The sequence below is a fragment of the Palaemon carinicauda genome, chromosome 26 (assembly GCF_036898095.1).
Source record: "Palaemon carinicauda isolate YSFRI2023 chromosome 26, ASM3689809v2, whole genome shotgun sequence".
Lineage (NCBI taxonomy): Eukaryota > Metazoa > Arthropoda > Malacostraca > Decapoda > Palaemonidae > Palaemon > Palaemon carinicauda.
In genome coordinates, this window is record NC_090750.1 from 67272998 (window position 1) to 67285368 (window position 12371).

The window sequence follows — 12371 nt, forward strand, 5'->3', positions numbered from 1 at the left end:
TCCGAAAAATCATGAGTGACTTGACTGAAGATGAAATTAAGGACCTGAATGGAAGAGAAGAGGGAAGGAGGTGTCTTGCGTGAGAGGATGACGTTAATGAACTTTCACTTAATCGAATCTAGGGAAGGATGTCGAATTGATTCTAAGATTAATTTGCAGAAGAAATATCCCTGTTGAATGTGCATGGAGGGTTCATCCTTAACGTATAATTATCTTTAATTCATCTCTCTCTCTCTCTCTCTCTCTCTCTCTCTCTCTCTCTCTCTCTCTCTCTCTCTCTCTCTCTCTCTCTCTCTCTCCTGTGACTGAGATGTAACAATATGTAAAATCCAAAAATTTTGGCTATTTACAGTAGCCAGCCCAGTAATAAAGGGTATTAGACATATTTAACACACGTAATCAATATCCTAACATGAGTTACACTATATATATACATACACACACACACACACACACACACACATATATATATATATATATATATATATATATATATATATATATATATATATATATATATCATCCACACTGGCGTGCGCAAGAGAATATGTCAGTTGTGTCGATAAAGTTATGAACAAGCTACTTAAAGGACATATGTTCAAATCATGCACGGTAGCTCAAGTCTTTCAATAATACTTTGTTAATACACTCACATGCAAGACCATAGATGTATATACAGACACCTAAATACAAATACACAAACAGACACACAAACAGACAAACACACACATATATATGTATATATATAGATATATATATATATATATATATATATATATATATATATATATATATAAATATATATATATATATATACATATATATTTATATATATATACATATATAGATTTATATATACTGTATTATATATAGTTGGATACATTTATTTATATATTTATATACATACATAAATATTATATATATACATATATATAAATATATATATATATATATATATATATATAAATATATACTGTATATATATATATATATATATATAAATACACACACACATATATATATATATATATATATATATATATATTTACATATATACTGTATTATATATAGTTGGATACATTTATACATATATATGTATGTATATATATATGCATATATATATATATATATATATATATATAGAGAGAGAGAGAGAGAGAGAGAGAGAGAGAGAGAGAGAGAGAGAGAGAGAGAGAGAGAGAGAGAGAATATTTATGTATATTTGACGACAAATCTCTGAGACGAATCGTGTTTAAAGAAGACAAGATGTTTCAAAGAAAACTGGATCGAAGAGTGTTGACATAGACCTTTCGTGTTTATTACACCACCTGAGGGTTAAACGGTATAAAATTTCAGTTGTAATAATAATAATAATAATAATAATAATAATAATAATAATAATAATAATAATAATAATAATAATTGTCAGGAAAAAATTTTTTCCAGAATTTTTCTTCATAAATTGGTTATGGTTTTTTCTCATACCTAGACTAGTGTAATAATTAACATTATCACGTTTCAAAACGTATATACAAAACAAACTCTTCACACGTATATATATTGTTACTTGATAGAATAAATGCACTCAGTTATGTTCTGAAAACGGCTACTAGGAGTGTATACCATTTTAACATTATACCTACTGTATAGTTTTACTAATTAGGCAAATTATCTATAAATTTTAACGGTGTAAATTTCATCGTAACATTTATATGGAATTATATAAATACATATTTGTCTGCACAAGGTAAGGATGTAATCATAATTTTCTTCGGATCATCAGAAACAATGAAAAAAATATTGATACAGAACAAAATTTGAAGCTCGAGAGAGAGAGAGAGAGAGAGAGAGAGAGAGAGAGAGAGAGAGAGAGAGAGAGAGAGAGAGAGAGAGAGAGAGAGAGAAAGTATTTGACAAACCTTTAAACACAACGAATACTGTGCCTAAGAATTGCTGACAGATGGTATCTTTGAGGTTGGAACTATTCAGGTTTTTATTCCCATTTTAATTGCATTCTATTTAAAAAAAAAAAAAAGTTTCTTCATCAAAGAAATGTAGGATTAGTTCACGTTTCATGGATTTTTGTTACTTATTTTTTTTTTTTTTAACAAAAAATACGTAATTGAAATCCAACTTTCCAACACAGAATTACAATAAGCGTGAAATTCTATAAAGTGACCAAAATTCCAGTTTTATCAGATCCTTTTAGCCCTGTTTTTTTATTCCTCTCTCTCTCTAAAGGAATCATATTGATCAATCAGCCTTTTCATCGTTGTTACATATCAGTCGAGAAAAATTTACAAGAAAATAAATATGAGAACTCTGCATTGCTGGGATGCTCGTTATTCAATCAAAGATTGCGGGGAAGAAACTCTAAATATCATAAATATATAAAATATTCATGTATGTATGCCTAATATCTATCGCTGCAAAAAATACTCCCTGAATCTCAGAGTTGCTTTCGACCAGCCGTGTGGACAAGTGACGGGATTTTCACTGTCAGGCAACTACAGGCAAAAAGCAGAGCACACCAGAAACGATTATACCTGGCATTTATTGGTCTAACTAAAGGCTTTGACTGTGTTAAGCGGGAGCTTCTTTAGGATGTACACCTATATTCTAAAGCTACTTCATAACTTATCTGTTGCTGTGACAGCCAGTGGCAGGGCAGCAGGTTCTTTCATAGTAAATCTTGTGTTAAGCAAGAATGCAAGGTGGCCCCCACCCTTTTCTCTGTATTTATCACTAATATTATACTTCTCGTTAATGATCAGTCCCTCCAGGTATATGAATTACATATCGAATGGATGGAGGAATTTTCAACCTTGGACACCTCAGAGCTAGAATCACAATCAGAACTCATTGAATTCCAATATGCAGACAATAATGCCATATGTGCCCTAACTGAAGCTGATCTTCAATGAATTATGAATACATTTGCTGATGTTTCTATCACCATTGGGATATCTATCAATGTTCGAAAAATCCAACGCATATACCAGTCTGCACCAAACAACGAAGCAGGAAATCCTAACATCATCTTAGATAGTGAGACCCTTGATAACATCCATAAATTTTCTTATCTTGGCAGTGTTATCTCAGCAGATGTAAATATTGATAGTGAAATCCAATAAGCATATGAAGTGCTAGCAGTTCTTTTGGGAAGCTGCAATTCAGACTGTTTGAAAAGCGTATCTAAGAAAGGCCCCCAAAATGATGGTCTATTGGTCAGTTGTTCTTCCTACTCTTCCTTATGCCTCGGAGACCTGTACCACATATAGACGCCAGATAAAAACTATTGAAAATTTCATCAACGCAGCATGCAAAAAATCCTTAAAATCACTTGGCAAGATCATAAAAAAAACACCAACATTTCAGATGAGTCAAATTGCTTAATTATTAAAGCCTTTATCACTGGGAGTTAATTAAGAAGAACTGATCACATGGTCAGAATGAGGAACATCTTCATTCCAAAACAAATATTCTACTCCGAGTTAAGCGAGGGAGCCATAAAAGTGGGTAGACAGAGGAAGCTTTCCAAAGACTGTCTGAATAGAAATATGAAAATATGTGACATCAACTATAAAATCTGAGAAAGTTATACCCATGACTACACTGCTTGGAGGGCAGAAATACTAGATGGCACTCAAGTACTCCAGTGAAAACGTAAAGGAAAATGATGAAATAAGAGCAAGATCAGCCTGACATGAAAACCCACAACGTTCAATACCTCCTGATAATGTGCCCACACTGTGGAAGAGTGTGTGGATGTAGAATTGGACTAGTTTCTCATTTGAGAACTCATCAAGGTCTTTAAAACAGTAGGCTAATACTCGATAGTCGATACTGAGTGACAGCTATGATGATGAAGATTATATGTACATATGTACTCATATACTACACATATTTATTTATATATGTATGTTTACCTTCATATTTTTATATATGTACACACACATTATATATAAACATATATATATATATATATATATATATATATATATATATAAAAGTGTGTGTGTGTGTGTGTGTATGTGTATGAGTATGTCATTACACATATCAAATATAAATTCTAGTCTCAAACACTTTAATGCTAATCAATTCATTCAGTGTATTGATACATCTATATACTGTATATATTTATTTACATATGTATGTATACTTTTATATTTTCATGTCGTTACACACATACATATACACACATATATATATACATATATATATAATCTGTGTGTATGTGTATGTGTATGTTATTACACATATCAAATTATAATTCTAGTCTCAAACACTTAAATGTCAATCAATTCATCCAGTGCATTGATACATCTATAAGCTAACCACAATTCTTTCAAAAATCCGTTTCTTTAATTCGAGAATGAAATTAACAAAAGGGAGAGGGAGAATATTAAGAAAAATTCATAAGTCCATATTCCCTCGCGTTAACATTCCATTATATAAACAAATAAATAACAGAATTGGCTAATATTCAACGAACATTATTTTTCCTCAAAGTACTACAAATGACATAAGAACATCATTTTCATCCTCATAGAAATTTTTGCTTGTGGATAATGATTAAGAGAACTATTCTATTTTCTAATCATATCTGTGGGAATGACTTACCAGATATGGGTATGTAGCAATTAGCGGAAAAACAACATTTATTCCCTCTGATATTGTTTATATTAGTTTGTCTGGAAATATAGAGAATTTGGTTCATGGGGTAGATCATATTCAGAAGCTATTATAATCAAGGTTCCCCTTATTTACCTGCTTAATGTGATTTTATTATGCATATTATTTCCCTTTGACGATAACGATTAAGCTAAGGGAGACATGGAATGTTATTCTGCATATATTGTCTTATCCACTCTATATAAAAATCAGATTTCATGGAAATTCTCATTGATTAGTTTCTAGGACATAACAGCTATCACGTAAATAATAGTTCTGTTTCGAGTATGAATTAATCCGTTTGTATCAAATTCAGATAGATCCATTTTGTGATGACTAGCTGGAGGAGAGGACTTGCGTTTAATCTTTCTCATTTATCTAATAGCATTGTCCAAGTTGAAACTGCAAATACAGACCGAAACTGGAAGTCCTTCAGAATGATGGACGATGGCAAACATCCCTGTATGACTGTGTGTTTCATTTCAAAATTACATATGAAGGTCCCCAATGTCAGTGGATGCTGCTGTGTAAACAGAGCATATAACGTATCGTGGAAATGGCCGTGTTGCTCTTCCGTATTTTGTTTTCGAATTAAGTAAAGATTTTTTAGAAAAAAAGGAGTAATAAACTGTGAATTACCTTTAATTAGTTATCAAAATTTTAAGATTAACTTGTAAGTAGCTATTACTATCATATATATATATATATATATATATATATATATATATATATATATATATATATATATATATGTGTGTGTGTGTGTGTGTATGTGTATATTATAATTTATAAATACACACACACATATATATAATATATATATATATATATATATATATATATATATATATATATATATATGTGTGTGTGTGTGTGTGTGTATACATATACTTTATAAATACATACATACATACAGACATATATATATATGTATATATATAAATTATATATATATATATATATATATATATATATATATATATATATATATCTATATATATGTACATATTATACTTTATAAATACATATATATGTATATATAAAGTATAATATATATATATATATATATATGTATATTAAATATATATATTTATACATATATATATATATATGTATATATGTGTGTATATATATACATATATATACAATATATATATATATATATATATATATATATATATATATATATATATATATATATATAAATAAATAGCTAAGCACTTGCTCTTTATTATATAGGGGTGTTGAAAACCAAAATAAGAAGCAAGGAGATATAACGTGAAATATTTCAAGAAATATATGTCATCAGCTTTAACCAATGACTGGTTTTGTAGTAAACAAGAGCTTTCGTATAAGAAGATATGCTTAACGAGCAAGTAATTAAGGTTGCACAGGTTTAATTAGTTTCCGGCAGGTTTCCACGACTCTTGGGATACATTCGTGTTACTAACCTTCTTAATTAAAGCAGCTCTATTGTACATTTGAAACGATGCGTAAATCCAAGCGAAATTTATGACGCGTCCCTGATTAGTTTTCGTTTTCATCCCCAAAGGACGTACCGGTACGTTCTTACAAAACACTATTAATTACATATTTTTACATATTTTTGATAATTTTATGAGAATCTTCAGGCATTTTCCAAAAGAATGAGACCAACCTGACCTCTCTAGGACAAAAATTAAGCTTTTTAGAGCAATTTAAAAAAATTATATAGCAAAATGTGCTCGAAATTTAACCTTATGGTGGGGGTAAAAGGGTTAAATGAATAAGAGTGTATGAAGTCTTATGTGATATGTTTTCTGATCGTTATTATTATTTATATTATTGTTAATATTATTGTTATTGATAGCTAAGCTACAAGCCTATTAGAAAAGCAGGATGCTATAAGCCCAAGGGCTCCAACACGAAAAAAATGGCCCAGTTAGGATATGAAACATGGAAATAAATAAATAAACTGCAAGAGAAGTAATGAACAATTAAAATATTTTAAGAACTGTTTTTGGGACATTTTTCTAGTTAATTCCATGTAGGAGTTATCGCATCATATGCAAGGAATAATGCATAAGTCACTATCTTAAGAGTGTTTCACTTTAGTTGGTCCTGAGATACTTTGAAAGTAAAGAAAAAATATATATTGTGTCTCCCTGAAGTTCCACTAATCTTCTTGATACCATCGAGTTGAAAGGTTTTGGATTTATGGTTTCAAGTTTTTTTTTTTCTTTTGTTAGTGTGTGCGTTTATTTATGCTCTTCTTTTATTATATTTGTCTACTCACATACATTTCATTAATCATTTTCAACAACAAAAAACACGAATTATTTGAACACGTTTGATACACGTAAAACATAAACCGAAATAATTTCCTTTTAGTATATCAAAAACGATACACATACTTCGTTCTTGATTAATGTATTGCAATGAAAAAAGGCTCATCTTCTTTACTCACCACTTCATCTTCTCCCAAGAACCACAGCATAATCCCGGACAACACATTAAACTCTTGAATAAGCATTGCAAAAGTAAATCATGGCGGTGGGTTTGCCGTTCATAAAAGGGACCATGTTCAAATCACCAGAATATTGTTCATTTATCATCCTGGATCTTATAACGATATGTTCAAGAAATTTATATGTCTGGGATTATGCGAGATACGGATGCAGCATGGATTTTCTGAAAGCCTTTATGTCGGGGGCATTTCTCCAAGCCATAACCATTTAATGGGATCTTTGGACAGGGGTTGCTGCTTAATATAGGACGCAATGATATAGTGTTCAGGGGTGTTTTTATTCATCTTTTTGCTAAATTTATTCTTTTCGAGATCATTATGTTATAACAATAATATTGATAACAATTCACTGGAATTTATCTGTTGACATGAAAATCCTTTGCATTGTGTAGATATATCAGTAAAAAAAAAAAAGAAAAAAAAAGTAGCTGACATATTTATCAAGGATTGTATACGACTATTTCAGAAATAATTACCACACTATGTCCAAGGCATACACAATAAATAATGGCGTTTTTCTGTGTTTTTGCATCATACCTTGAAGTATTGACTTTTTTTTATCATTATTGATTACTATTACTAATTGTTTATTTATTTTGTTATCTATTAGGTTTTCTATTCACAGCAATAGGTAAAATATATTACTTTCTAGTATAACAATAAAAAGTAAATGTCAAGAAAGGATGGAAGTGGCATATGACAGGGTGAAAGGAAGTGAAAGAAAGAGATACTGGTGTTCTAAAGGAGTTGTAGTTAGTCAAAGAAAACTGTGTTGGGATTATAAATGATGTGCGTGTCAAGAGGAAAGTTGGAAGCAGTACTAGGAAGGACAGTGAATGGTGGAATAAAGGCGTGGAGATGAAAGTGGAAGAGAAAAAGGGTGCATTTGAAGAATGGCTGCAGAGTAATAGTGTAGAGAAGTATGAAAGATACAAACAGAAAAATGTGGAAATAAAACGTAAGGTAGCTGAAGCAAAAAGGGCGGCTGACTGGAGGTAGGGCCAGGGATTGGGTCGTTCGTATGAAGAGAATAAGAAGTTTGAGAAAGAAGTGAAGAGAGTAAGGAGGGGTGAATAGAGAAGTGAAAAGACGGTGAAAGATGAAAATAGGATGTTATTGAAAGGACGGAAGACAGAGAAAATGTGGGCTGAATATTTTAGAAGGTTGTTGAATGTTTAGGATAATAGGGACACAGCTATAATTGCTGTTGCAGGTGCTGGGATGCCAGTGATGAGAGATAAGAATGAAAGAGAGAGTAAAAGAAACGAAGTGAAGAGAACTCTAGATGAAACGAGAGTGGGAAAAGCACCTGGTATGGATGGCGTGAGGGTAGAGAAAGGAAGGGGGTGTGACTGTACTTGAATGGTTGGTGAGATTGTTTGATATGAGTTTTATGTTGTCAATGATACCAGTGGCAAGGATGTGTGCGTGTATTGCTCCGTTATACAAAGGTAAGGGAGATGAGCATAAGTGTTGTAATTCAAGGGGTATTAGTTTGTTGAGTGTGTTTGGAAAAGTGTATGGTAGACTGCTAATCAATGGGATTAAGTATAAAACAGATGATGCCATCTTAGAAGTCCAGGGTGGTTTTAGAAGATGGAGGAGATGTACAGGTCATATTTTTACAGTTGGGCAGATATGCGAGAAATATTTGGCAAAAGGTAAGGAGGTGTACATTGCATTTTTTGATCTGGAGAAATATTATGATAGAGTTGATAGGGAGAAGATGTGGACTGTGATAAGGTTATATGGCATTGGTGGATGGTTGTTGCAAGCATTGAAGATTTTACAAATAGGCAGTAAAGCATGTGTTAGGATAGGAAATGAAATGGATTGTTTTCAGTGAGAGTGGGGCTGGGGCAGCGATGTGTCATGTTGTTATGGTTGTTCAATTTGTTTGTTGATAGAGTTGTGAGAGAAGGGAATGCTCGAGTGCTTGGTTGACGATTGAAACCGATAGATGGGTGTGATCATGAGTGGGAGGTGAATCAGTTGTTGTTTGAAGATTATACTGTATTGGTTGCAGACTCGGGGGAGAAGCGGAGTCGATTAGTGACAGAGTTTGGGAGGGTATATGACAGAAGAAAGGTGAAAGTCAAGGTGGGTAAGAGTAAGGTTATGAGATGGAAGGGGAGACTAAGTTGAATGGCATGTTGAATGGAGAGTTACTTGAGGAAGTAGATAAGTTCAAGTACTTGGGGTCTGTTGTTGCTGCAAATGGTGGAGTGGATGTAGATGTATGTCAGAGAGTGAATGAACGATGTAAAGTGTTATGGGTAGTTAGGAGGGTGATAAAGAATAGAGGGTTAGAAATGAATGTAAAGACAATTCTGTATGAGAAACTGATTGTACCAACTGTGGTGTATAGATTGGAATTGTGCGGAATGAAAGTGATGGACAGACAGAAATTGAATGTGTTCGAGATGAAGTGTCATAGGAGTATGGCTGAAGTATCTCGATTAGAATGGATTAGAAACGAAGAAGTGAGGGTGAGAACGGGTGTAAGCAATGAATTAGCAGCTAGAGTGGATATGATTGTGTCAAGGTGGTTTGGCCATGTAAAAAGAATCGAATATGGCCGTGTGCAGAAAGTGATCAATGCACAAGTTGATGGGAGAAGTACAAGAGAAAGGCAAGGTTTGAGTGGATGGATGAAGTGAAGAAAGTGCTAGGTGATAGGAGGATAGATGTGAGAGAGGCAAAAGAGCATGCTAGAAATGGGAATGATGAAGTTCTGATAAGCCCTTCAGCTTCCTCCAGTCGCCTTGGTGACCTCTGCAGTAGCAGCAGTAGGGGACTCAGCGTATAAGGCTTCATTTGTGGTGGATAAGGGGTGAGGGTGGGATATGGCAAGCTAGCAGTACTAACCAAACTCAGCTGAGTCCTTCGTCAGGCTGGGAGGAGAGATTTTTTTTTTTTTATGTCAGCTACCCCACAAAATTGGGGGAAGTACTTTGGTAGATGATTAGATAGATGATTATAATAATCCTTAACTCTTATAATTATGTTAACTTGCACTTGATTCAGTTGCTTGAGTTTTTTCCTTTATATAAATTTAATGCAAAAATCACTGAAATAATCAGAAATAAATTTGCATTTATGTGTAGAAACTGCAGTATTTTACTTACTGTAATAAATATTGTAACCCAAATTAATATTAAATTATACGCCCTTGAAACATCATATTAAACAATGTGTGGCGCGTAATTCACTCAGTAATATGGGTACAGTATAATGCATATTATAGTAATATTACTACAGATGATCTACTCCTGATGAAGTGATTACCTAATAACATAATTATATAAATGAGATATCTGGTGCTATCCATTACTATCATTATTATTGGAAAAGCAGGATGCTTTAAGCCCAAGGGCTCCTACAGGGAAAAATAGCCCAGTGAGGAAAGGAAATAAGGAAATAGGTAAACTACAAGAGATGTAATGAACTTTAAAAATAAAATCACAACTAAAATTTTAAGACTTACAATCATATTTTCAGTATTTAGGGTACAATTTCACGCCCCATACTTTCCACCTTTGCACTCATTTTAGCCAGATCTCTATTAAAGGATTCAGGAACCCCAGATTTCCATTAAGAAGATGGAATTGAAGCAAAGAGAGTAGCATCATCTCCATATACAACGAGCTTGTTTACTATGCCAAACAACATATCACAGGTATATAGTACGAAAAGTAATGGGCCAAGAACAACAGATATCACATTCTTATATTTTCTACGGTGCCCCTTAAAACACAAGTCTTTGCAATTTATTACTTAAAAATATAATAATGATGTTAAGAAAAGGCTCACTAACTCGCAACTGATAGATTTAAACCAGCCGCTTATGATTAACACGGCCAAAGGCAGCACTAAAATCAAGACCAATATACGAACTTCCTAGCCACAATCAATGGATTTCTGTACAGCATTGGGGGATTGTAGATTGTAAGCAGGGCATCACATGCTTTAAGACCTTTACGAAAATCAAATTGCAAAACAGGGAAAAGATGATTACCTTCAGCAAACCTATTTAGAAGTTTTACCAAAAGACGTTCAAAAACTTCAGATAATATGGGAGTTATGAAAATTGGGCGGTGATCAGCGGAACTTGAACTACTACAAAAACATTACATAATGGAATAACAATACTAATTCTCCAACAATTATTAGAAGAACCTTTTATCGTCGAAGTTGTAGCAGGTACCAAACATACAAATGCTGTGAATATAGGAGGAAAGGCGAAAATGAATGTACAAACACACAAACACAAATAAACACATGCATATATACACACACACACACACACACACACACACATATATATATATATATATATATATATGTGTGTGTGTGTGTGTGTGTGTGTGTATGTGTGTGTGTGTGTAGAGAGAGAGAGAGAGAGAGAGAGAGAGAGAGAGATGTCAAGAATTGCCATTACCAAGCAAAATACATCTTCCTTACCATTTGTATGTAATGATACCGACTTGAATCGCAAGTCGTAAATATCTCGTTTATAAATAGCAAGTCTCACTGGGACTCGGAAGATTTATTGTTTGGGATTCTTCCTGGATCGATGAATTTGGTATTAAGTTTCTTATGAACATGTTTGTTGATTTCACTCATGGATAGTTCATTTAATTTAATCTAAAAGTCTTTTGATGTATTTGTTATTACGATTGTCTCCATATATTCACTTAACCAGAGAATGCTTTTTTAAAGTTAGAGTTATACCATCACTTAATTTGGATAAATTTTACCATATTTTGGGATATTAATAAACCACACTATCAAATACATTATTCTAGTACACCATAGAGAGATACAAACTATAATGGCAATTCTTTTGTTCGAACTATAAACACAGACACACACACACACACACACACACACACATATATATATATATATATATATATATATATATATATATATATATATATATATATACATATATACACACACACACACACACACACACACACATATATATATATATATATATATATATATATATATATATATATATATATATATATATATATATATATATATATAAGGGGTCCTTCCAGAGGCACCACAATAAAACGGTACAAAGTTAAAATCTTATTACATATCAGTAATAAAGAATTTGTTTTAAAATATTTCTAATCAAGAAGATATAATTATAACAGTATATCTACTACCAAGT

At 32.2% G+C, this 12371-nt stretch overlaps 1 protein-coding gene across 1 annotated transcript; it reads left to right on the forward strand.

The window, feature by feature from the left end:
* The first annotated feature begins 9303 nt into the window (after nt 1-9303).
* LOC137619979 (uncharacterized) lies at nt 9304-9840 on the forward strand. Its single transcript, XM_068350259.1, has one exon. It carries the CDS (start codon nt 9304-9306, stop codon nt 9838-9840), a length of 537 nt encoding a protein of 178 aa, XP_068206360.1.
* The last annotated feature ends 2531 nt before the right edge of the window (nt 9841-12371 follow it).